Source organism: Lichenostomus cassidix, chromosome 3 (assembly GCF_008360975.1).
Source record: "Lichenostomus cassidix isolate B80296 chromosome 3, HeHo_3.0, whole genome shotgun sequence".
Lineage (NCBI taxonomy): Eukaryota > Metazoa > Chordata > Aves > Passeriformes > Meliphagidae > Lichenostomus > Lichenostomus cassidix.
Genome location: NC_139483.1, coordinates 92,452,023 through 92,479,444, shown reverse-complemented (window position 1 = coordinate 92,479,444; position 27,422 = coordinate 92,452,023). Strand labels below are relative to the sequence as shown.

The following is a 27,422-nucleotide window of genomic DNA, read 5'->3' as shown; positions in this document are numbered from 1 at the left end:
CCCCGGCCTCCCCTCACGCAGCCCCCGCTGCTGCTAGGGCCTGGGCACCCACACCCTGTGGAGTGCTTTTTTCCTTAAAATGTTCAGAACAGAAAGTTCTTAATTTATCTGATTATGTATGTAGCAGCAGTTTACAAAAAGCCCTGGGTCACATGGAGGGGATGCAGGTATGATGTGTAGGGGAACCAAAAGAAAATTCATGTAAGATTCTGGACAGTGGCATTCTGCCTTTTCTCGTGAGGAGGAGAGAGTGTAGGGCAAGCCTGCCTGAAAATGACACCTTGATCTGAAATTTTAAAGTTGTCCCAAATTTCTTTTATTTGAAACCTGATCTATTTTATTCTGTTGCATTTGGAGACTTTAGTACACTTATTTTCAAAAGTGTCAATGAAAATTTCCAGGGGAAAAACTCGGTTTCGTGCGAAGGATTCCCAAATAACTCTTTTTTGATAAATTTCACAGTGTTTCAGTTAATGAAAATGCTTTTTAAAGTATTACTTTAGAGAAAAGTCCTCAAGTTTGACAGTGTGGATTAACTATTTCAAAAACATTTTAATATGGGGGAAAACATATTTGTACAAACAGTAAGATTCATAACTTCTTTTTGTCCATCTTTGATATGGTCTGGCCTGTGAAAGTTGTACAGTGTCCATCACAGCAGAAATCAGAGCAAATGGGCAGCAGAGCAGCCTGTGTGTCTCTGTGCCCTCCTCTCAGCCCACCAAAAGGAGATTAAATTCTTCCCTTAGTGCTAAGAGAGGGGACCAACCCCAGTTTGCTCATGGGGTGTGCCTTTCAGGTTGAGGAGGAATGCCTCACTGGCAGACAGCTGGTGCCACTGCTTTCACAGCACTGCATGGCAGCTTGTCCTCCAGGAGCTCCCCTTGGAAGGGAGCACCAGGCAGCACATCTGTGCAAGTGGAGGTTTGACCATGTGCTTGGACGTGGATTGCTCCCCTACACATTGATGTAGATTACATTGCATGCCACTTTTACTTCAACTCCATAGCAAGGCTGAATTCCTTCCTGTACTGTGCATATACAGAGAAAAAATTGGTTCACATCTTCAAAGAAGACCTATGGCAATGGCAGAACTATGCAGCTGCATGTTCTTCAGATGTCTTCTGGCAGTGACACCAGTGTAAGTCCACAAAAGTCTTCATGTAGCCTTGTGTAGCCTCATAGATATGTGAGAATGAACAGTGAGATTATTTAAACTATGAGTTTTATTAAATCAAGCCTAAAGTAAATATCCAAGAAAATGGTATAGTACCAAAAGAAAGTTAGACATTAAGAAAAAATGCAATTCTGTTATCTTGGGACTATCCTGGTGACAATAATGTAGACAATACATGCAAGTGATATGTATAGTCTGTGAAATGTGTAATACAGTTAAATTATCTGAATACACTCACACAGGACACAGTACTGAGTGCTCATCCTTTTTAGCAGGCATACGGGTATGCCTTCTAAAGGAGCCATCACTATGCTATTCAGAGTGATTCATTATGCTGTGGCACTGAAATGCATGGTGGAAATGTAAATTACATTGTGCCTATTTTCAGTAAATGCCTTTTATTTGTAGGTATCTTGATTTATCTATGTAACACTCTTTTGATTATTGCTACTTACTAGGTAATTGGCATTCATATTCTTCTAAGAAATGTTGGATTTTTCTGCAGACATGTCATGCAGTTTCAGTGGGACTGACCACTGTTTCTTAGTGCAACTTTTCAGTCGGTTTTTTAAAATATCCCTTTTTCATCAAGCATAGCTCCAATATTTACTAGTGTGAAGAGATAACTATGAGAAATACAGGTGAAGGAGTCTGCACTATGGTGCAATGATGGCAGGAGATCAAAATGCTGGAGAGCTGTGGTGCACACTAAAGGAATCTCTGCTTAAGCAATTCTGCCTGTGGAATACCAATACCGATTTAGAACCAAAGATTTATTGATTGATTGATCTATTCATCTTATTCATTAGCTCTGGCTTCAGGCTAGGTCAAAGTCTCAAACTACCATGGATTGCCTTTTCTTTATTTGACTTAATAATATTCATTTAGCCATAATACTGCAAATGAAGGCGGAAGATGTTAAGAAAAGTAACTCCCGAAGGTAGACTAATAGCTTGTATACAGACAATTAAACTTACAAGGAGATGCATATGGTGCAGACTTACTCTTGCCAAAGTTTCACAAGCAGGCATTTCCAGATTCTGGACAGAAATGTTGCACCACGCTGTGTCAATCTGTCTGTGCCTAAGGCTGACTGTCTCTTGGATGCATGGTTATTCTTTAATATCAGGAGCTTTACTCAGGCAGAATTACTGTGCAACATATTGTGCATCGCTGTGCCTTGCTCAAAGTGCTTAGGGATAAACACAACTCTGGCAGGAAAATTAATGTGTTCCTTTTCTGCTTTATTTAATTTATTTTAATTATGGAAAGTAGTAAAGTTGTTCAAAGAAACTTTCACTACATGTATATAAGGTTCAAAACCCCAAAAAAACTCACTTAAATATCCTCACAATCAATACTGTATATGCCAAAGTGGTAAAATAACTAGGGGAAGAATATTGCACTAGGTTGTCTTGGATGGATTCAATAAATATATTGTAAAACTTTTATATTTACAAAACCATCTCTCCTTCTAAGCAAGATGTGTTGCCTGCAAATTGTAGGAAAGCGAGTGAACTTGCCATGCTTATCTAAATTCACTGTGTCCTTGATGTTATCCACTGATGAAAATATATGCACATATGGATGTGTGTATATGCATACATACATACAGAAGCAAAGTAATGTGAACCTGTTGCACTCTACAGCAAAGTGCCTCAGTCATCTGAGCACATCTCTGAAGTGAGGAAAGATCATTATCCTTATTTTGAGAATTAAGCAGAAGCTCTGTCAGTTCCTGCATATCCCCTAAGAGGCCTTTGGCAAAGTATGAAATTAAACACATTACTCACCAGTCTTGCACTACAGCCATAACCACTGACCTGAATGATGGACACACTGCAGTAGTCTTCAGTCTTTCATAACAGTTATTCATGATTTTTTCTCCATCTGATAACTGTGTGTGACAAAATTCTGTGACAGTCAGCATGGCCAATGTGTTTTCTCTAGTAATTGTCCTAAAACTTCATATATCTTTTGCTGACTCAGACAGTCTTGGCTACCCAGATAAATTGAATCTCTGGAAAATTTGCGTCTGTGTGCATCTGTGGGGACAGAAGATCTGGCAGAGATCTTTGATCTCACTGTTCCTGGAACTGCAATTAGGAACATTCATCTGTGACCCCACTGCAATATGTCTAACATACTCCTGGGACCAAACAACTTGTAAGAGTCATTACTGCAAACTCAGTGTGTGTTACTAATGTCAAAATCATGCTGAAATTCCATCACTGCATGATGCAGGTATGTGCTTTAGATCTAACATCACCTATAAATAATGACAGAATAAAGCCAGAGTTTAGACAGAGTGTTTGCATAGCCTCCTATAAAATATCATAATTTGTAAAAATAGGTATCAAGCACGCTTGACAGATAAAAAAGACTTCATTATGTAAGCTGTAGCGAATTTTCTCCTGAGATATGTCATCATCATTTCATCTAATTTAATCTGGACTTGCAGTATTATGATCATGGTGCATACATCAGCAACTGTGCATCAGGTGTTTTGGTGCACTCTTCCTTTCTGAGTGTTATTTCTCAATGTCCATTCAGTCCAGTTTTTATTAATAAGTAGCACAATAGTGAAAAACTTTAGTAATTTCCATTTCTCACTGCCTTCTTTGGGAAATGGATAGGGGATACAGAATAGGGGAAAAGATACTTCAAACTATGGTATCCTTACCTCATTTTACATCAGTGTAAGGATTCAGGAGGCACAAAGTTGTGATCACAGTGAGGGATGTGAAGCTACGCTATTCGAGATTACACAACTCTTTTGGTTTTTCCTTTAGATGCAACACAGAAGAGTTTAAGACATTCCCTAAAGGAGCAGCCTAGCATTATGTCCTTCAGAAAAACATGCTTTTGTTGGTATCTTTTATTCCTAGAGTAAATTTTACTTGTGTGGGAAGTGGCCCTAACGTCACTAAGACAGATGATGTGGACAAGAGCAGCAAATATAAGCAAAGGTATAGGATTATATTACTGTTTATCCAAAGTCCAAAAGTCAATTACAGGGCCATTTTATTAGTCCTCATAAGACCAAAATTAATAATTCTCTTTAATTCTTGTCCTCCTTAGAAAAACAATAGCAGTGTTAGCTATTTTTCATCATCTTCTGCATCTCTTTTAAAATAATTTTTTTCCATGTGTACCCATCAATTTTAACTTTTTTTGTGCAGGCAGCACTTTGCATTGGTGAAAGATAAGTGATCGAGTGCAAGTTCACTGCTTTCAGCTCTGGTGCACAGATTGGAGAGCCTGTAGTGTAAATGACTGCATATCACTTCACACTTCTGTGAATTTCCGTTATTTCACGTAGGCTAAAAAGCACAGCTGGATATAAATGTCATAATCACTCGTTGTTCCATTCTTCTGTTTTGTGTCAATTTTGATAATTGACTGGAAGATGCCATAATCTGTTAATTAAAGGATTGTCTCTGATCTTAGCTGCATCTTGATGCAAGTCTGTAGAGAGATAGAGAATAAATCCTCATCCTCTGGCAGATATCTAATAGCTGGATATTTCTTATTAAGATCATACTTGATAAAAAATATGCATAATACTTAGTCTTCAGTGTGTTCTCTGAATTATTTTACTAACATGGGTGCTCTGTTGAGAACTTTGTTATGTGTGACATGCAGACTAACAAGCCCCAAAATAACTCTTTTCACTTTAATTTAAACTTTCTCTTTCCTTCCCACTCATTGATACATCTTTTTAGAGCCCTTAAGTCTCGTTTGCAGCTGGGAAGTCCCATAGTTTTCATCCATTTCCTTAATCCTCATCTTCCTTAAAGTGGTTAGTTGTTGTGGAAGGGTTGGACCATCACCATGATACTATGGCACACGATGTCACCAAGAGAAGGCCTGGTTATTCTTGAAGGACCTGTTCTCTTTTGATGTCTAACATGCACCATCTTAATCTAGCCCTAAGAAAGGCTCCTAAAATTGCAGGGACCTCTAGCCAAAAGTTAACAGCAGTTCTCAACTTCAGTTCCCTTGTGTTGCACAAGTACCTTCTCTGTACCCCAGGCCACGGAGGCAGCATGAGAGGCTTTCTGCTCTTTTGTGGAAATGAAGCAGAAATGTCTTGATGGGGAAACTGATCATTTCCAGAGCATTTTTGTTTCAGTAGAAAAGTAAGAGGTATCTTCAGTACTGGGGAGCTCCATGGACAAGGAATATCTTTAGGAAAGGAGCTGAGGGGGCTTGGGGTTGGTTCTCAGGTGGGAATTCTGCCCCTGAGCCTTCAGTAGCCAGTTCAGGGCATAAAACTGAACAGGAGCCCAGCCTGTGAAGCTACAAGCTGGCATAGGTCTCTTGGTCACATAGGAAAAATTCTTTGCCTATAGCTTCAGGTTTAGCATATGGAGATGAGCCTTTTTTAATCCATCCTGTGTGTGGGTTCAACTTCTTAAAAATAGTTGCTGCAGCTGCACACTGTGAGTCTCTGTTCGTTTGCAGTAGGAGGGATGCTGAGAAGGTTTAGAGCGTAGTGTCTTTTTGAAGCAATGTCTCCCCACTGCCTTTAATTCTCCTGGGGACACCTTTTGCACAGGCCAAGAAGGACTTCTGCTTATGAGCCAATATTCATGTGAATGCCTAAGCACTGTCTAAAGCAAGTGTGAAAATGGTACCAAGAATTAACAGCACATTGACTAGAGCTTTCAATTATTCATTGAGAGCCTACTTGTATTCCTCTTTGGCATTATACTTAGAAGTGCAACGATGCGTTTTCTACAGATTTTATGGATTAGAAAATCATAGGATTAGCCACTCCATAAATTAATCCTGATGTATGGTAAGTAACTCATCTAAAAACGGATGCTTCCTATATAGAAAATGAATAATTAATTTTGTTTTCCTGGTTAAAAAAAAATCCCTCAGGTGCTTTTCTGTTTTCTGCTGAAGCTGAAATTTTTTAGTCCTCTGACAATGTCTTACACCCTCCAATATGTCTTGTTTCTATGGAGACACCAATGAACTGCAGCTTGCGTTCTTCTGCATATCACAATACAAGGTTGCTTCAGAATTTTTCCAGTGTTTCACTCTCTTCTCTTTTAATTAGAAATTAATTGATAGGTTCAGTACTCTTGTCTCATGCAATCACATATACATGCACAGGCACATATGATCCCTGTGACTGTGAGCAGCCTATAAACACAATATATGCTTTCGAAGTTTTAATTCAGAGAACAGCACATTTTACATTGAGGCTTATAGGACCAGAATTCTGAGCTGTATTAGATGGCAGTGTGGGAAGATACATCTCTTGTATGCAGTAGATGAGATGGAAGGATTTTATGATACCTCATGCTTTTTAAAAATAGGAAGGATATGTGGAGTTCTGGAATGGACATGAAATATGTTGTTTGTTTCTTTGAATACTATTAATGTTATCTGATATTAATGAATTCTATTCATATTATATTATTGTTTGGCCCCCCTCATAATTTTCATGTGAAATTTCACCCGTTATGCCTCCCACTCTGAATTATCATTTATTGAAGGAGGGTTATGTTGATCTAATTCTCTGAGCCATATTGTTCCTCCCCTGTGAGCACAAGGATTCCTCTTCAGGACAGCGGGAAGTAAGCACTTGTGTGGCAAAACACATGCTAGCAAACAGGCAAAGAAAGACGCTATGTAAATGATTTTGTTTATTAATTAAAAATGTACTATGAACTAAACTGTATTGTTAATTATCAAGAACCAGTGAGACTGAAATGATGCCAGAAGTTGTATGCTGCTGTTAGTGAGCCCTTTGAAGTCAATAGTAAGCCCATTCTTCCTGCAAGGTAGTCTAAATTATTATCCCCTGGTTAAATTGAACAGGTAAAATAGAACCAGGCTGGTGTCGGTGCCCTGAGGTTTTTTTTATCATTAGTTAATATTAAACTGAAATAAATTTCCATTAACAATTCAAAACAGCATTTGCAGAGGCCTCATGACAGATAAATGTTTATGTAAACCACTTGGTGATGGCAACAGATTACATCTGATGCTCAGTTTGTGTGCTAAGATGTATCTTGAGCAACTTTTTTCTCATTTTTTCTTTGTGATACTTAGCAGACTATATCCTCCTGTTGTCTCATATGTTCATTGTGGTCTCCTCTAGGTAAAGAGTATTTTTTTGTCTTCCTTTTTTTTTAACTACTTACAGACTTCTGAAGTTAATACTAGTCCTTAATTCTACTTAAGCAACAAGTAATCTAATGAAAAATAAAGGATTTTGATGATACACTTCTGGCCAATATTTCTTGCCAATATGTTTATATTTATGCTAATACATGCATATATACAGATTTATATATGTTTGCCTTTCATCACTGTTTCTGTTGTCAAACTGAGAGGCAAAAAATACAATTAAGCCTTTTGTATACATGATTTCAGAAAGAATGCTTTGTTTGAAGTCTATGAACATTTATTGCACTCTCAAGTTTTTTCAGCTATTCAGTATTTTTTTAACAGACACAAAGTAAGGTTTAACCTCTAAAAAGGCCAAAGCATTACTGCTTTCTCAAGGATAATAAGTGTAGCTGTGCAAGCTAGCACATAACGGTTAAATATATCCTTGCTTTTGACAGAAGCTAGTGGAGTTGGAATAGGGATGAACATAGCTTATTAAATATAGCTCTTATGAAGACTGCTCTATAATTACTGTGACTTCTCTTTGTATCATTATGATCATAGGCTGATGAAAACAATGAATCGTGCTTTCAAGAGGCCAAGAACTATTCAGCCAAATAAAAAAGATTGTACCTAGAGTAACAGCCCTGTTAGTTTACTTTGAGTAGTCCATGTAAATAATACACTATAAAGATAAAATAGCTTTTGCCAAAGCTCCTTCTTCCACTAATAAGAATTAAAAACTTAGAGGAGAGTGCTCCAAGTAGGATCAAGAATGTTTCATTCCATGAAATCACATACATATCCATGAGCAAATCTTTTGAAAACCTTTTTAATTAAGACTGGGGTTTTTTTGTATAAAAAAATATGCTGAAATTTTTGAATATCCAGAAGTGTTTTCTGAGATGAAAACGTCAGAATGAAATTACCTATATACCCAAAATATGAGTACAAAAAAGCCCTATTGTCCTTTGCTATCAGCTCTGTCACTTTTCAAATCCAAATAGTTCTGGGGACCTGAACTCAAATATTTTCCATCTTTTCTGAGTGATTTGCATGAGAGATTTGGATGCTTTTTAGCCCCAAAAGGAGCAAAAATGTCAAGGGTATATTCTTTTGGTCTAGATTATATCCTTTCTTCCCAGGTCTGTGTTGATATGACTGGGGAGGCAGCAGACCCTGATGTAGCTGCTGTGTATCAGTAGTGAACTTGAACTTTTCAGCAAAGACCTTGGTCAGTGCCAGTCCACTGTCTTCAAGAGTGCCCTTGCTTGTGAAGCTTTTCACCATGTGTACTTACTGATAACTAAATTTTTAGAGGGCAGAACTCTGATGCTTAAAAATTCAGCAGCTCATGTCTTCTTAGTAATGAAGAATAATAATTGCATTTTCTTATTTTTAGATTTCATGAGGCAATTGAGGTTCAGTAGGATTAATTCCGGAATTTCAGTATTAAGAAAATGTGAATCAGTATGTTCAAAGACAAAGTTAGGGGTTGAGAATTGTTGGTGTTCACTGTCGTGCTTGCAGAGCTGGAAGGCAGATAGAGGCAGGCATGTCTGAGATCAGGGATGGGTACACTGCCTTTTCAAGCAACCACTTGACAACTCCTTCTGTGAACCAAGCCAGCTTTGTAACAAAGGCATAAGGTTCGTTGCCTTGGCTACATGTACTGGAAGAGTGATCTGAATGTTCACATTCTTGATGGTTGTTATTTACCTTCTCATTTCTGGCCTAATTTATTCTCAGTTAGTGTGTTTGCAGGTCACCAGTAACTATGCAGGTAAAATAGATCTTTTCCTTCTCTGTTTATATTTTTTGATGTTTAACAGACACCTCTCATGCTTCCCTTAGTTGTGCTGGAAATGTGTTTGGACTTGTTTGTATCTGTGGTGCATTCATATATATTCTCACTATGTGTGTCTATTTAAGTAAATAATATTATCTTCTATTTAATATTATTTGTTTGTTATCACATACCATTCTGCACAGCCTTAAAGCAACCTAATTGTTTTATCGATTGCATGGAGTTAATTCAAGGATCTCAAATCTGTAAGGGTAAACTATGGTATGAAATAGTGAGTATGAAGAGGTAAATAGAAAGGAGAACTGTAGTAAGTGGTTGAAAACCCATTCTGAGCAAATCCAAACTTTCCAGTAGGTTTGGTTAAGACAAGAGCAAATGCATAAGCAATCGTGTTTTCTGTGCAAAGGTTTCACAAATGGCTTTCTGGTAATGCCACAATTAAACGTCAATTGAACAAATAATAACTTAGCCAAACCAATTAAAAGGAATGATTTTGTTGAATGGGCTTTTAGACCTTGCTGCAGAAACCTTGGCTGATGACACATTCCAGTTGTCTGATGTGCTGCTGTAATGATTGGTCTCTGTTTCAACCTTATTTAACAGTTTCATTAATAGTATTAAAGAAAACAAGTGAACAGCATGTTAATGAAGTCAGCAGATGATGTAAACAGCAGGAAAGAGAAAATAAACGATACTTAGAGATTAGAAACATGAGCAAGAGGAGTTATCAATATATCATATTCTGACTGAGAAAAATGAGAAACTAATGCATCTATGATAAACTAGTTCAGAACTGATTTCATATGGGTAATACATATTAATTAAATACACAGAATTATACACATTAAATAACACTAAAACATTTTCTTTTCTAGTTGAAAAAGACAGTCAGTAGAATACCTAAAAGGGCAATACTGTCTTTGAAAGAATGTGCAGATAGATTGTGTAAAAGGATAGGCATGTAATTATTGAGTTTTACAAGTAAGTGGATTGTAGAAGAAATTTGCTATTGTTCAAGCAGGGGCAATATAAGAGTAAAGACTGAAATGTAATGAATGAACAAAAAAAGGAATGGAGAGGAAGATACTGTAATCCACATATCTGAAATGTGTAAGCATTTAGAGAAGATATAGATAAAGATATAGAGAAGAAGATAGCATTACCACAAATTTGATATTGTATCAGAAAATGTTCCTTATTAGGTGAAAGCAACCTCTAACCATACTAAATCAAGAATTAAAAAATATATACATACAGGCTGTAAAGCACAATCTAGTGCCGATTAATGAAAACCTAAAACAAGCTGTAGGCTTCCACTCCCTTGCCTATAGAAATGCCAAGTCTCTTCAACACCCCTCAGTGTGAATGCATGTTGCAGAGCTCCTAAATTGTTAGATATAATCCATAATTTTTTCCCCCTTCCCCAACATTACCCAAATTATAGGAGAGGACACTTCCCAAGTGCTCCATTCAGCAAGACCAATCCCACACAAGCTCTAAAATATTTCCCCTTTCCTGGTGTGGTGACATGCACACTGCAGGCAGACTGACAACTACCTCCTCCAGTTGGAGCATATAATCATCAATACCCTTCTGAGCTCATTTAAAATGTGACTAACTTAAGCCTCAGCTCATACATTCTCAAATCCCACTTGGTGAGTCTTGTTCCTGTTCCAGCTGGAGATGGGCCCACGCTGGAATTTGGGAATCTAGTTTTCACATTCCAAAATTGAACAAAGAGACTCGGACTTATTTCTAGTTTCCTAAACTGCAGTCATGTCTGTAAGTAAAATGCTGAAACATTAGTTGTCTGGGAAAAATAAATGAGTGATGATTTTAAGAGATATGCTGTGGCTACTCAGTGCAGTAGCTTCCAGCTTTTTGGTGCTGTTCCCAGAAATGCTTCAACCATGGTGAGGAGCTCAATTCTCTAATTAAAAAAAAAAATTGTATCAAATATTTTTCAGCTTTACACTCTCAAATTAAAGCTTAAAAACCTCCAAGGAAGGAAAGGAGGCCAGATTGGAGGGGGAGGAGGTGAGAGGAAGGAAACGGGTGGAGAAAACCACTATATTCCCAAGATGCAAGGAAAGTTGAAAAGTAGAAGAAAAAATATATTAAATCAGTGTAAACTAAGAGGTAAGTTTAAGGCATTTTTTTACATTGAATGTATGTTTTGTTGGGGTGTTTTTAGCAGTAAACTTCTGTATACTTTACAAACATTTGAAATATATTAAAGTGAGATAATTGCTTTTTCTTTCAATTTCTTCTGCTATAAACTTGATCTATATTTTTATTAAACCTATCAAAGGATGTGTTGTGCTGGGATTTTGCTACTTTTCTGCTGTTGCTGGGTGAAACTGTCCATTACTTCACCAATGACGTATATGAAATGAAACAACATCCAATGGCAGCAGACAGGTTGTTTTATGGTAGAGCTCAGCTGCAAAAGTTAATTGTTTATGGAGATTTAATGGGCATTGTGCTCATACTTACCTACCTCACTGCAATTCAGTAGTGTGTTAGTGTAGCTTAGGAAAAGAGCCCCTGAAGTAATAGATTTTGGTATAGTTAGGAAGATAGTTGACCTGTGTTTTTAACTTAAGGTCAGAGCAGTGCCTTATACTGTTTATTAGTGTTGTTGCTGTTGCTATTTGGTGTGCTACCTATGCAGGGGTTGTATAAGTTAAGTTTTGATCAGAGATCACATGCCAGCTGCTGAATAGTAAAGCCTGGTGCACTTAAAAGCTCGTTTATTACTGGGATATTTGTTGCTGTACTGCCATGAGCCTGCCAGAGATGCAACAGAATAAAATATTGGTGATTAATATGACTGTGCTTGTATTGTAGCACCAAAGACTTTGCACAGTTAAGTTGAGAAAGGAAGGAAGTGGAAATCTGGAAAAAGTAGAAGCAGGTGGTAAGGAGGTTCTGCTTAGCTGTACCAGCTGGGCAGAGTGGGGAGGCAGAGGTGTTCCCGTAGCCCTCGGCATTTACTGCATATATAGACCAGGTTACTTGCAGTATTTTTATTTTTGAAGGTTGGGAACAGTGTAGGGGAAGCTGCCGAAATGGGAGAGACCAAAACTCTCAGTAGCTGATGGTGAAAAACAATACAGGAGATCGGGTTTGTAGGGAATGCTGCCACCTTCCTTTCTGATCCATATCCAGCTTCTGTTGTGTCTGATTCTCTCAGGCTGGAGGTCAAACTGTGTTTAAATGCTTCTGTCTCAATTGTTCATGATTTTATCTAGTCTTGTTTTTTAACATGTTTATACTATTGATTTCAAAAACGTTATAGAAATAGGTTCTATAAATTAATCACATTGTCTTTGTTTTAAGCGTCATGTTTGAGGATTTTATGGATTGCCTCAAGTGTTTTAACTGTGCAAAGTGAATGCTTATCATTGCCACCTTAAGCTGTCTACTTATTAACTGAAAAGTTTTGGTCTGCTTAGATTCCTCACTTGTCCATATGTCTGGCCGTCCTTGTTCCTCTCTGTACATTTTCTAGCTATGCTATACATCTTCAGTGATTCAGGTGAAAATGTTAGTAATTTGCTGCCTTCTGAAGACATGTATGTCTAATGACTATCCCTCTTGCTTGTGCTCACCATTTAGCCTTCCTTAACTTTTCTAAATATTTTTTTTCAGAGTTGAACTGAATGTTTAAATATTTCTACAGATAGCAGTTACATAAATATATGCATGGCAGCTGTGCACTTCAAGATGAATATATTATGGATGAAGAGCTTGAATGCCACAGTATTTGTACTATTTTTATTCAGACACATCCTGAGAATTTAGCATCAAATGGCCTAATTCTTCACTGACTCTAAAGCCAGCGAATTAACCAGTAGCTCCTACCAGACTCTACAGGATCAGACTCCACTCTGCCTGTTAGAGAACAGAGCTTGAAACCACTTTCAGAATTGTCCTGAACTGTGCATGAAGCTAGATATTAATAAGGGCAGTGTTTTGTAGGAAAGGAAACTTGGGAAAGAAGAAATCCCATTTGGTTAGTGGATGCAATGGTAGGATTGAGGCAAGCAAGAAGATGGAGATGGCTGAGCAACAAGAGCTGTGAGGGGTAGGCAGGCAGAGCTGACTGGCAGCTGAAGAGTAAGGGGAATGAGAACACAGCCTGGCAGGTGGGAAGCAGCTGCAGCTGCTGACCCGCAAATGTGGCAGGGGTGCTACTACATTGGTCAGATGCTCTGATACCAGAATTTCTTCAAACATCCAAAAGGCTTTGGACACCTAAGAGGGTGAATGGAATTCGGCATCCCAAGACACCTGTGCAATTTTCAGCTTTGAGGTGTCTCAACAGAAAAAAAATGCAAGATAGAAATTTTGCTTAAGAAGAGACTGGACAGCTGATGATTCAAGCAGTCTTTATTTTGTTCTGTATAGATCAATGGAAAGCATTTTCCTCAGACATTTGGAAACTATGCCTATATTTTTAAAAAATTCTTAAATAAATAATTTATGTGGCTATTTAATCGTAACTCCATCACCAGACAAAATTATCCAACCAAAGAATTAATCATAATTGTATTCTTCCCAGTACCTGGCATGTGTTCTTGTTCCTTCTCTTCTGTGGATGCTTTGAATAGTAAGGGAACCCTTTTAAGCTGATACAGTCTAGTTTAGTAGGAGACTAGAGAGAAAATAAATGTTTAAAAGAGATTCTATAAAGAAATAGAGAAAATAGAGTTTAGGCATTTTCTCAAAGTTAAATGCCTTTGCACATTGCTAATGCAATGGAAGAGAAGTGGGGGAACTGTTCAGATTGCTAAAAATGCTATATGTAAAAATTAGGCATTTACTTAGAAACTAGCAGCAATCCATAGGAGTTGATGTGTTGGCATTTTTACATCTTTTACCAGGTGTCTTCCATCAGGTTCACTTCACAAAAGGTATAAGACATAGAGTGCCATGAAGAAATTCAGGCTGGCATTAATAAAGCTGTGCATGGCAGCACTTCAGGTAGAAAAGCTGCCTTTGATACTGCTTATTTGAGGATTTATTCAAATGTGCAAACAGATTGAATCTAGACAATTAATAGCAAGCTGGGGTAATAAAAAACAAAGCCAGCCTTCTATCATGTGCCACCATGAGCTTTGCCATATTCTCCTCCTGACCACTCCAGACAGGCAATACCCCTCTGACTTAAACGGGACAAGTCTTGGTAATGCTCCAACAGCTTGTTCACAGCAGTATTCACCCAGCTGCAGCTGGATCAGATTGAATGGAAACCAAATGGTGTCATCAATTTAAGGAGTCTTTGACTTGAGTTTTGCCAACAGTTCTGCTTGTGACTGGAAATACTAAAGGCTTTATCACTGCATGATACCTGTTTTGGCCGAATGCTGTCCATTTCTGTTCTCTCAGGTTGTGCCAGCAGTGTGTCCCTTGCATTAAACATCCCTAGATGCCTATTTTTTGCACTTTCTGCACCGTGTGTATTCCTCCATTGTCACTATGTTTAGAAAATAGATAAATATGCATGAGAGTGGGGAAAAGAACTGAAGGCAAACCCTTTTCCTGTTAGAAAGTGATCCAAGCTGTCAGAGGACAGCCCCAGTAGCTTCTCCCCATGTCCGCCATGTGGAAGGCACAATAGATGATACTTCACCCAAAGTAGAAATGTTTAAATGCTGAGTAGATTGGAAAAAGAAAGATATGATTTCCTACTATGCTCCTTCATCTGAGGGGCTCCATGAAAAAAAAAAAACAAAACAACCAGAATGGTCCCCTGTCTTCCACAATTATTTATATCCCTCTAGAGAATGTGTGCCTTGCCTAGGTGGCCCTTCCTCTTTCCACAGTAGCACCTTCTTCTTCAAGGACACTCTGTGTAGTCACAGCAACTGTTAGACATGCACAAAGTTCCAATGTGAACTTCATCTTCTCACTTTTTATCACTGCTAAGGACACCAACAAAAAGAGCATCAGGATAATTTAGATTGGAAATGACCTTTAAGTTCATCAAGGCCAACTATTGACCTAGCACAGCCAGGTCTACCTCTAAACCATGTCCCAAAGTGCCATATGTATGTGTAAATAAATTCATGTTCCTTTAATACATTCATTTTCATTTCCAAATATGTTATTTAAATATTGCTGTATAACAAAGTATATTAGAAGTGCCCAATCCTCAGTAGATTTTTTTTCTTCTTGTTGTTGCACATTCAGATGTGTTCTTGCACATGGTTCAAAGCAGATCTCACATGTGGTTTCCTGTCTGGCAGTTCTTGGGCCTTCCGGGTTACACTGTTGGGGATTTTTTCCTCCCTGGTTATAGGACTTTTTCCTTGAAATAATTTAAAGTAGAGGGGGAAGCAAGAAACACTGAAAACTGTTTATTACTTCTTAAAATTTTAGTAATAATTTTTATTTTTACGGAATAATTGTTTCTCAAGTCAAGGAAGAAGCCGTTTTAGCACAAAATTTGAGACAAGTTTTGCCAAATTTCTCAGCAAATGAAAGGATTACTGTTTTAAATAAGAACTTTAATGTATCCAAGAGTGTTTAAGCACTTAGACAATGACTTCCAGATTTGGGGAAAAGTACTGTTATTTTATGTGTTTTGCACAGTCTAACTTACCTTACATACTTACTTATGCCATTAGATGACTAATGGCATACATCTATCTTGACTTTTATGACTATTCAAGATTTAAGGAAAGGGAATTTTCCTCACATCTGGTGCTCTCATGGGCTGTTGTGAGCTATACATCGTCAGGAAAGGGTTTGGCACTGTAAAATGAACTAATGGGCAAGGGAGGGATTGATCTGAAAGAAGATATGCTTCTTATTTCTCTTACAACACAGGTGATCAAGTATGGTGAAGTAATCTGCTCTTGGTTTGAATCAGTGAAGCAGTATTAGTTTCCTGGAATTAGGAAGGAGTTGACTTTTGGGATGGTTTCCTTCCCCTTCAGTGTGTCTAGTCGTGCTCAGGTAGGCTAGACAAACCCACAACCTGCATCTGCAGAGGTAAACTGTGTAGTGCAGCATCAGAAAAATATTCAAATGGAAAACCATCTTATTCACTATTAGTTTAACATTCTATAAATGGAATAACAAATCAGTACAGAAACACCTTTCTGACCATGCACTGGCCTCTGAGTGCTATGAACCAAAGGGGGCTGTGTGAAACAGTGGCCATTTACCTGACTCGAGGTGGCATTCAGTAAGTGAAGCATTGGCCAAGAGAAGAAGAAACCTGAATCTTCAGTTAATAACCATCTTAAAAAGAAAATAGGCACTGGATATCAGATTGCTATATTCTATATTTATTTAAAGAAATTGCCTAAATGAGAATTTTTTTTTCCCATGCCAACATTTGCCCCAGAAAGCTGCCCTGGGAATGCAACAGTAACACCACCTTTGGCCTAGAGTAAAGTCTGAGATTATCAGGAAAGAAATACTGTACTGGCCTCCAGTGTCAAAGGTGTCTTTGAGCTCTTAGCTCTTCAGTTCATTTCTGGGAACACAGTCATGATTTGAGCTTTGATGATGAAAGTGCATGTTCAGCAGATGCCTTAAGGTGGAATTATTTAATAGAAAAACAGAAGTAGCTGAGTTTGGAAGATATCCCTGGATTTTCCAGTCAGAGCCCACCACCTGTAAGCAGGATCCTGAGCTTGTTGCCCATGACACTGTCCAGTTGGGTTTTGTGTGTCACCAAGGATGGGTACTGCACAAACTCTCTGGAGAATTAATCCAATGTTTTATCAGTTTCACAGTGAAAAGAGCTTTTCTAAATTTTAAGTGGAAATTCCTCCGTTTCAATTTCTGCCCATTGCCTCATATGCTGTCAGTTGATATTCTGAGAAGAGTATAATAGAGGGAGAATTATTAATTTGTAAACTGTGGAACACTGTATTATTTACAAAACAAGGAGAGGACCAGTTAAGAAATAAAATTACCTTTTTTTTTTTGTTACTCTATTCTTTAAGTCTGGATCAATACTCTCTTGAAAAAAAGCACACCAAACTGGAATTAGTAGAAAGTAGGTAGGACAAAAAATCTGAACTTGATGCTATGCTTACCTCTCTGTGCCTTTGAAAAGAGATGTCAAATTCTTCATTTTCAAGTGCTTTCTGAAGAGGTTCAGTGTGTCCAGGATATGAAGCTGAATTCAATGCCAATCTAAACCAACTAGCTAACAAGACTGAAATTAAGTACTATGTAATTTTGGACTGAAGCATTGTTTCTCCTTTGTTTCAGAATAATTTAGAAGTGAGATAGTCCCAGCAGTTTTGTTAGAAATTGACTATGTTTTGTTGCTCATTCTCTCTTGGAAGTACATATGGAAGTATGTGTATCTATGAATATGTGGGGAAAAAGCCTTCGGGTGTGGCTCATGACCCGGGAAGTTATCCCCATCATGTTCTAGGATGATAACTACAGAAAAGCATTAAGGCAGCCACAGTACATAATTGACACAATTTTAATATCTATAAATGAGTGAAGACTTTGACTGTCCTCTGGTGCCCACTCGTAATACATTTTTCCATGGAAATCTATTCAGAATCACAGCTATTATCATGACAATAACCTCTTTCTCCACCATCTATTATGAAAAAGAACCAACAGGTTTTGTTACTGTAATTCACAGGCTCAGGTCATTCTACAGAGCTGTATATAGTTCAAAGTTTAAATATGCGGCATGATTTCTTTTATTTCTGTAAGCATTTTAGCAGTTGCCAATGTTTTCACAGGAATAGTGCTGAATATTACTTCACATCTGTGGATGGCTTTCAGTCATTATATCATAATCCAGGGATCTGCAAGTATAAAACTGCACATGTGGGTTTGATTGCTGTCTGTAAATTACTTTATTTAACAGATAAATATTTTTTTTATTATTTGAATAAGAATTTAGGATAATCCTATTTACACAATGTGGTAAAGATAGAGATTAACTAACATTTATTGCAGGTAACTTTCAGAGTTTTGCTTAAGGTGGCAGAGACAATAGCTACTTTTACTCTCTGTGAAAGAGATTTACCTCTGTCTCTCTCCAATGACTATAGAGAGAGGGAATATTTTCAGCTTACATTTTATGGAAATACTCAAAGTTAAGTGTGAAGAACTGAAACTCTTTAAGAGATGAATATTGTTGATAAATGCATTAACTAAAATACTCATGGCACTCTACAAAACTTTCCAAATAGAGAGGTGAGTTGCGAGCTAATTAAAAAAAAGGAGAAAAAAATCCATTGAATGTTAATCCTCTCCTGATCTCAGATGTAAGGAAAATTAGTGTTGTTTTCTGACAAGAATTTAGAGTAGTAAAGATACAAAAGGCTATTATTAGACAGACATCTCTGGAAACTAAAATGGTTTAAGATTTAAAGCTGAGGCACTCTCTTCTGCTACAAGTACTGTTTTAGCTTAATTTTACAGGGACATGAGTATATTTTTATGTTGAATTTATCTCTTTCACTACACTGGACAAATTATTCTTCATAGTTGTGTTCATTCTGGTTTTCTGAGTGTAATTTTTCTGTCACTGTGCTATTTCCAGTGGTTATAATAGAAGTTCTTTTCATGTATGTCTTGTCTGACTGATTAATTACTTGGATAATATAAATGAGATCACAAGGATTTTTTTGGTATTTTTGTATGTTTAGCTTTGCAAATGTACGTCTTAGTGTCAGATGTATTCTGACTCATTCACAAACATTCTGAAAATCTTGTTTCCTGATTGAAGTCAGGAATGGCAGCAAAATGAATTTTGAGCTGTTTTACAATGCCAAGCATCTAAAATGATTGAATTAGATCAAATTATCAGACATGAATTCTATAAATACATCTAGTAAAATACAACTTTGAATATAATGTTTTTGCATGAGAACACTTTTTTGGAGTCTGTCATATGGAATCACTGAGCAACAGTTTATGATGGCTATTGCATTGCTGATATGGAAGCAGTGACTCTAACTAGGACTGCAATTAAATAGTAAAGGTCTGGAGTTTAAGTGTTGTTCTTGAGTCTAAGTAAATGCTAAAATTCATGCTGAAGACCCAAGGGCAGGATGGCAAGGACTGCCATGTCATAACAGGGTTCATTTCTCTAGACTGTAAGTTCTCTTGTTCATTTTGAGGTAACTTGCATCTTACTGAAACTTCTGAACTTTACTAAAATAGGTGAGTTAAGATGATCGACTAACAAAAAAGACCATATTGTCTTGTGGTTTATATGAGGAGTGTCTTTATATGACATTTTAGTTATGGTTGCCACAACCAGACAGCATTTTTTAAGTTGTTATACAGTATGCTTGGAGTCTGTAATAGAAAAGATTTTGCTTCTCCACACCCTCAGTAGCTTTCATTTTTTTCCTAAACTGCATAGCTAATTTTCTTCAGGTGGACATTTTTCATTGGTTCCTTTACAAATGGACTTTTTAAGATAAAAATGTTAGTGGACAAAAAAAAAGAGCTTATTCTAGCGATGAAAAAAGAGGAGTTATCTGTAAGAGTGGGAAGGTTGAACATGGAGGAGGTTTTCCAATGCTTTTTAGCATATTTTTCTAAAAAGCAGATGCTTCAAATGCTTCAAAAACAGTTATATGGCAGAAACTTGAAAGAACGGTAAAAGCTGTCAAAGCTAGCAAGGCTGTATGAAGTATAGTTTTAGGCATAACATGAAGAGTTCATTCTTTTCATGCTCTCCCAACTCTTTAAATATGTCCTTGCTGGTCTATTCTTTAGAATTTTTAACCTATATTGGTGCAAAAATGGAAGTAGAAGACCCCTGGAACATAACACTCAGTAAATGAATTTTAATCTGGAGGTTTGTCGTGTCATTTCAACCTTATCAGCATTTGACTACAGCAAGCAATTGGTATAACAAGGGCATAGCTTTAAAATAGCATGGCTGTAAAATATTCTTTAAAACAACCCCAAATAAATATGATGTCTAAGACAGACATAAACCAAATGTATCCAAGAGAGATTGCTAGCATGTAATCAAAGGCTGATTAATGGGATCAGTAGATAAAACAAACACTGAGATTTAATGCTTCCAGATTTCTTGTAAAAATATAGACATATGGAAAGTAGGCAAAAGAATTCAGAATAAGGTTTTAAATAAAACCAAACCAAAGAAGTATTGCTGCATATGCTGTAAAAGCATAGATACTGCTGGGAAAACAATTGCTTCATCATCATGGATTCAGTCACTCAATGGATATTCTAGACAGTAAATCAGTGGAGTCTGTCATTATTGAGAGCTTATTATGAAACAATTTCAGAGGTTAGATATAAAATCTTGTCATACGGGTTTAACTGAAGAATAACTATTAACTTTTCAATATTCATCAAAAGCAAAAAGGCTATGTTTAGGTTTTCTAATGTTTATGAATAAATGACATTTTTATTAGCTATCATTCCTAAACAGTAGTGTGATAATTACCAAATGTTTATGACACTTTCTGAATACTGAACTGACCCTGCATGTTTGCATTTATTTGCCCTGAAAAAATGATTGACTCATCACCCTTAGAGGAAGTATATGCTGAGAATATGAAGATATGATGAGCCAGCTGGTGCTAGATTTTCAGATATTAGGAGTACCTGATTTCAAAAGAGATACACCTGCTCTGAATATCATAATTCATAGTTCAGAGAACATGCGAAGCATCTAATCTCTCTCACTACACTGCAGGAATTGTCACCCTCATATGTTTTCGTAATGCTTTATACAGTTTACTCAAAGGCATTTAAATGCTTCTCTAATTTTCTGCAGAGATTATTCTAAAATGAAATAAATCTCAGTGCTAGGTAGGGCTACCCAAAAATCTTAATCTTAGCTCATCTTCTCCAAAACAGGGAAAGTAAACAAAAAGAAGAAATAAAAAATATCAGCAGACAAGTGACCTCTAATTTCCAGTTTAAAAAAATGGACACACAACTTCATAGTTAATATTCTTATAAACATGTATTTCGTAGAAGAACTGGTACAAAGTGGAAAAGATTGATTCCTTTCCATTCACAACAGTGATCCAGAAAAGGATGCATTTCCTGACTAAAAGTTTAGGATATAAATATATACACCCATTTTTTTTCAATGCAGAAGAATGTCACTGTACTTAATTCCATGGGTTGATGATTTTGTGTTCTCATATGTCCAGTGTGGTGTCCATGCTACTAATAGACTTCTGTTTGTCTTACAGTTTAGAGTTATCAAGATTAAAATTTTTGTGTCTTCATGGAAATACGCACTTTCCAGTTCCCTAAAATATGTTCTATTCTGTGTAGGGTTTCCTTACAATAACCAATTGTCTTTGATGTGTAGCCTTATCAAATGCTTCTTAAAAAATGCATATGGTCCACGTCACTCATCCATAACAGCAGCATTATCTTCAAAGATTTCTATCAACTTAGTTATGCAAGACATTCCTATTATACAGTCATAATGGTTGGCTTTAATGGAATTAAGCTTGACTTAGTGGTCTCACACTAGTTGCAACAAAATTGTTTTCAATATGTATTAAAAGTGTTAAGCTAGCTGCTGATTATATATTTTACCCTTTCTCATGAGTTATTTGAATAGTGGTAGTCTCAACTTTTTAAATCTTCAGAAGCTGACTCTCCCATCGCAGAGTATTGATTGTGGAAGCTCAGTAAATGCTTTGCTAATTGGAAAATATTAGGAAGCAAAGCTCACTTATGTACTTAAACAACAGAAGCACAGAATGAAAAGAGAAAATTTCAGAGAGTTAAAGAGAGGAGTCTAAAATTTAAAAGAAAATTAGCAAGCTTAATAATCAGAACGGAACAAGAATTCTAAGGAAACTTAATTTTCTTATGCTGTAAATATCACACCTTCAGAAACAAGGTCTTAGAGGCTTGGAGAAATTATTTTTTTTCCCCCAAATGGGGGTGGGTATGTCAGTTATATTGATCACTTTGTGACATAGGAATAATTGCATTTTAATAATTGAATTGCATTTTTCAGGATATTTTCAACTTAAGGATACGTTTTGAAAGGAAAAGCAATATATAGAAATAAAATGATATATACTAACTCTTTATTAATTGTGTATCATTAAGGCTGTTACCAGACTAACACATATATAATTGTAAACTGTAGAACATAAGAAAAAATAATACAAAATGGAAAGTGAAAAGAAGCTTAAAGCCACAGTAAAGATAGAGATATTCTTTCATACCTCTGTGAAGGTAGTTTATGACCCATACAGGCATTGTATGGCAGTGAAAAGGAGTTAATGGTAGTGATATCTTGTGCGGCTTGGAAATGGAACCATACTTTTGTATTTATGTTCATCATGGAGGGAATAAATAAACCATGAAAGAAAAGACATGTTAGTAGGCTGTATTAAGCTGAAGACCTTCTCCCAAACAGTCTGAACAATGTGAAAAAAAATATTGTTTGTAGAGATAGAATTTGTTGGGGTTTTTTTTAGTATAGGAGAAATGTCCCAGTGGTTCCCAATGGTGACTGATCTATCATGATATGGGTGAGTTTAATCTCAAGGAAAGGTAAGCAAGTCTTTAGAGGGCTGTAGATCTTGATACATGCTTGAAGCATACAATGAAGCATTAGGAAATAATCCACTGCTTATTTTGTGGGACTACAGTTAGACACTAGAATCTGCATTAATATTTTGGTGAAAAGTGGATATTGTTGTCTTGCAGAACATTCTCAGTAGACAAATAGACATTTTGTCTCCTAAACTGAGAACAAAATCATTATCAGTAAACAGTGCTGCAGCTTTAGCAAATTATAGATGTTTTTTCCCTTCCCACTTAAATCAATGGTAATTCTGATCTGATGAAGTACAGTTAGTCTTGTGCACAGAAACAAGGTATACTCAGATTATGTAGGAAACACAATTAAGACAAACCTAAGTTAGTCACACATCCCCTTTACTTGTTACTTTAGAATTGTAGACTTATTCTGACATTAAAACATAGACACTGATTCCATCTGAAAGGCTCCGTAAAATAATGTAACGTGACTGAAGCCTTTTGCTTCATTAAAGAAGGTATTAGTATCTTGGCCCAAATAACAAGCAATAGATCAAGAGGAAATGGCCTCAAGTTGTACCATGGGAGGTTTAAATTTTAGGAAAATATTCTTCATTGAAAGGGCTGTCCAGTATTGGAACAGGCTGCTCAGGAAACAGGTTGAGTCCACACCCCTGGAGGTATTAAAAAAATGTCTAGAAGCAGCACTTGGGGATCGCAGTGTGTGACTTAGGCTCCATGGTTTAGTGGTGGACTTGACAAAGGCAGTTTTATGGCTGGACTTGATGATCTTAAAGGTCTATTGCAACCTAAATGATTCTGTGATTCTACGTATTGATCATTTTAGGAGATAAATAATTCTGATAGAAATCTATCAGTTGCTAAGAAGCAGTGTGCCACTTGAGGATTTTTTCTCAGATGATTATTTTTCTTGCATTGAGAAAGAAATGTGTTTGAGAGAAACTGCAAAAATAGAGGAAAGATAAAACAACTCTTCATCTTATGCTTAAAAGTATATTTCATACAGCTTTACTCAATATTTAACAAATTTGAGCATATGCAATCATGAATTCTGTTTGAGTCAACTATATGCTTTCAGATCTATATCATGTGTTACCCAGACAGTGGAACACAGTTGAAACTAGATGGATGTATTTTTTTCTAGAATTTATTGAGAAACGGCTTCAGAGACTTGTACAGTGTTTAGGGATTTTTTTTCTTCTTTTAAAGACCCATTCTGGATAGGCACCTAAACCATTATGTTGGTGATGACATAAAATAAATTAATTAAGTTTCTTACAAGCCTGGCTAATGTACAGAAATATATATGTTAATGCATTGTCAAAATACTATTCAGTGAAATATTTCATTTACTGTAAAAAGCCACTTTTTGCTTGTCTTTGCCATCTGTAAAATGAATGGAGAAGATTAGTTAATAGTACAGTCAAATCTTGCAGTGGCAGGGAAAAAAAATATTCATGTTAGCACATTATGCAGTCTCAGGAGTTACCTTCTGTGTAAATGAATGTCATGCCCCTGGAGGAAGCCAGACTGACAGGGCTTTTTGCTCAAGCCTTCTATTCAGGTTATATAAGGCACACAGAGCTCTCTCCCAACTACCCTTCCTTTGTCCTGCTCTGAAGCAATGATAAGCAAATCCTGTGTCCATGATGATTTTCTTCTCCTTCATGGATCTTTTTCCAGGGGTATCATTCAAGTTTAGTTGTCAAATTATAGTTCTTTGATACAGGCGGAAATCTAACTCGATCTTTCTCTTGTGAAAGCTTATTCCTTGCTGCTGTGTTTCTAGTGTTTTGTTTTATTACAGTTAAGGTGTCACATAGTTAGAACTTTCATTGTTCTTAGTAGAGAAAGCACTCCAAACACTCCTCTGTTTGACCAGCTACTAGGGAAATTCATACTGCACAGATTTGCTTTGTTCTGGGCATGGATTTTCCAATACCTGAAAATTTTTGAAAAGGGAGATTCCAGTTTTGGTCTACGTGCATAACATAAATTCAAGTTCTGAATTCTCAGTTATTTATTAGGGAAACTTTAACAATTTTTTTTAAAATGTTCTTTTCCTAATAACTTTATAGAGTTCCCTTCTGCATTGTTATGTTCTGCACACTTATGCAGACAGAGTGATTTCGCCTACAAACTGCATTAGCTTTGAAAATAGAATGAGCCTCCAGCACCTTGCTGGATAGGAACAATAATTATAATGCATTAAAGCCATGAAAAACATTTATTTCTGGATAGCCTAATAAGACATCAGTTTTAAGTATAAAAAAATTGGAGTGGTGATTTAGCCTTCGTCCGTATTTTAAGTCAGAAAATTTGTTTCATTCTTACAGAAGTATGTGTTATTTTGCCACAATTTATTTAGATACTAAGTTTCAAAGCAATTTTTGTTTAGTAAATAAAGAGAAAAAAAATAGACATTATTTGTGTCATTAAAATTTACGATTTTTACCAGAATTTCATTATTTGTTTTATGACAAAGGCGTGAGTAGATCAAACCCATCAAGGAGATTGTAAAACAGAAGGGTAAATAATGGTGAAGACATTTGTATGGATATTTCCTTTTATTACTGACTCTTTCTCTGGGTAGCCAGCAATATCTGTACCTGTTAATGAACTGGGAGAGTCCATTTAACTCTTCGAATAACTATTCTTCAGGCCTAGATAGGCCAAAATTCTTTACTATATAACCAGCTCCATAGCTTTTAACATAGGGAAGACTTTCAGTTAAAATCCTGATCTTTACAGTGATTCAGGTTGTTTTAAGTTTCTTCATGAGCGACATGAATAAACAGGTTAAAAAGCAGTCTGCACACTGCTTGTGTAGTCAGAATTCTCCCTTTGCTCCCTTATTTGAGTGTTATAGCAAATATACGATTAAAGAAGCTTTTCACTCGGCTTGCATTATTTATCTATAAACTGTGTTTGGTTATACTAGCTCTTCTTTCCTGGCTCTTTCATCTCTTCCTACTTTTATTTCCAGGAATGACAATTACTTCCTTTTCATCTTGTTCTAGCCGTGACTTCCACCAAGGTCCTTAAGAACATTATAAAAATCTGTTTCTAAACAGAAACTAATACTAAATATACTTTAAAAACTACTACTTTAAATACTAAAAATAGTATGTTTCAAAAGGTTCGTTGAATAGATGTACACTCTGGTGGGAAAAAAAAAAACAAAAGCAAAACCAAATACATTGAAGATCTAATAAATTATTTTGAGTTTTGCCTGTGTGGAGATGGAAAAGTCTACACATGGATTTAATGTAATTTTTTTGTTGACTGGAAATGCCATTGTATGGGTGTCATCATAACAAGCAGAAAAGGAAATTTCACCTTCAGAATTTTTTCTTTGCTGCAGTAGTGATGAAGACCATATCATTACATTAGAAACTAGAAAAGCTTTTATTTTTAAGATTACATTGATAATTCTAGAAGTAGGAAAAGGCAAAAATAGCTTCAAATGCTGTTAGATCTGTTTTCACACCTTTCCATTCATTTTAATGGAATTGAATTTACTTGCTGTCACCTTCAGTTCTGGAGCACGTGTTTAAAACCAGATACCATTAGATGTATTTTCTTTTGCATAATTTATTTAAATTATTAAAACAATGGCAGAAAATGGTAGGATAAGCACAATTAACAGTATTAAATACATGGAATATTTTTTGCTAGTAAAACTAGTAAATATGTTGACATGGATTTGCAGAACATTTTAAGTTATAGTGTAAGAACTACAGCACACTGTGAGGATGTAGTTTCAAAAATATTGAATATGCAGTTTAGAAGACTTGAAGCAAAAACACTTCAATATGAAACTGTTCATTTATTATCCCCTCTTGCCTTCAAAGTTTTCTTGGGATTTCTGTTGTCCACACTGTGTCTATTAATCTTCAAGTTATCCTTATGAGAACAAGCCACACACTTCAGGGACATAATGTAATCAGTAGCACTGAGCACACAGCACTGTCAGTTTTATCAAGAAGACATAACCACCCATAAAACAGTTTTGGATACCTTTGTGTTTGCACTCTAAACATGATTCTCCAGAAGACTTCAGCCAGTTTCTACAGCTCTGTGCCAAAACAAGGGTTTGCCATCTGTTGTTTGCAGGATTTAGACCAGTAAATGGACCTGATCTGAACTGAACACAAGGGCCCTTATGAGAATTAGAAACTTGATTATCAAGGTGCTGGTGCGTTTGAATACGAGGTCCTGAGTTTGATACTAAATGCCATGGTCTGTGTGATACTGAGCTTAATCTCTCTATAATTTTCTTTAAACTGTAAATGGGACTGAAAAGAACACAGATAATACAGTTGCAGGTGCTTGGTAAGTATGCAAAAGAGAAAGTAAGTACCATCTGTAATTTCTAAAGACATTTCCTAATGTCAAGGACTGTATTATTTTGGAACCTGAAATTCTACATCAAAGATTTTCACTGAAGAGTTGAAGAACTCAATACCCAACAAAAACTAATCTTCCTTTAGTACAATATTATTTAATTTTTTCTTGCTTGGTATGCTTCAAGGGTTTGTAATTGTTTTAAATTATATTATATATATTACTTTGACATATTAGTCTACTAAAGGGGCTTTGTAAAAACTGTGTGATATTACGATACAGTTTTCTTATGGTAGCAATCAATATCTATACATCTGCTTGAGGGCATTGCATTTCTCAATAAGACACTCTTGAATTATATAGAAATATCTAAACTTCCATTCAGAATTTTGCTTAACAAGTGCATCTGTATCATCCACCATTCTTTAT

The 27,422-nt window shown here is 36.3% G+C and overlaps 1 protein-coding gene across 17 annotated transcripts in view; it reads left to right on the top strand.

The window, feature by feature from the left end:
- DLGAP2 (DLG associated protein 2) overlaps window positions 1-27,422 on the top strand; it is a 460,234-nt gene that overhangs the window by 142,553 nt on the left and 290,259 nt on the right. For 3 of the 17 annotated variants that reach the window (XM_085056708.1, XM_085056704.1, XM_085056706.1), the window contains exon 1: window positions 11,075-11,255. The exons of 12 other annotated variants lie outside the window; for them this stretch is intronic. In XM_085056708.1, coding sequence (XP_084912834.1) covers window positions 11,198-11,255 — 58 coding nt within the window. In that variant the 5' untranslated portion in view covers window positions 11,075-11,197. Of the gene's footprint in view, window positions 1-11,074; window positions 11,256-27,422 lie in introns of those variants that run through there. 2 more of the 17 variants (XM_085056719.1, XM_085056711.1) reach the window with 2 other exon arrangements.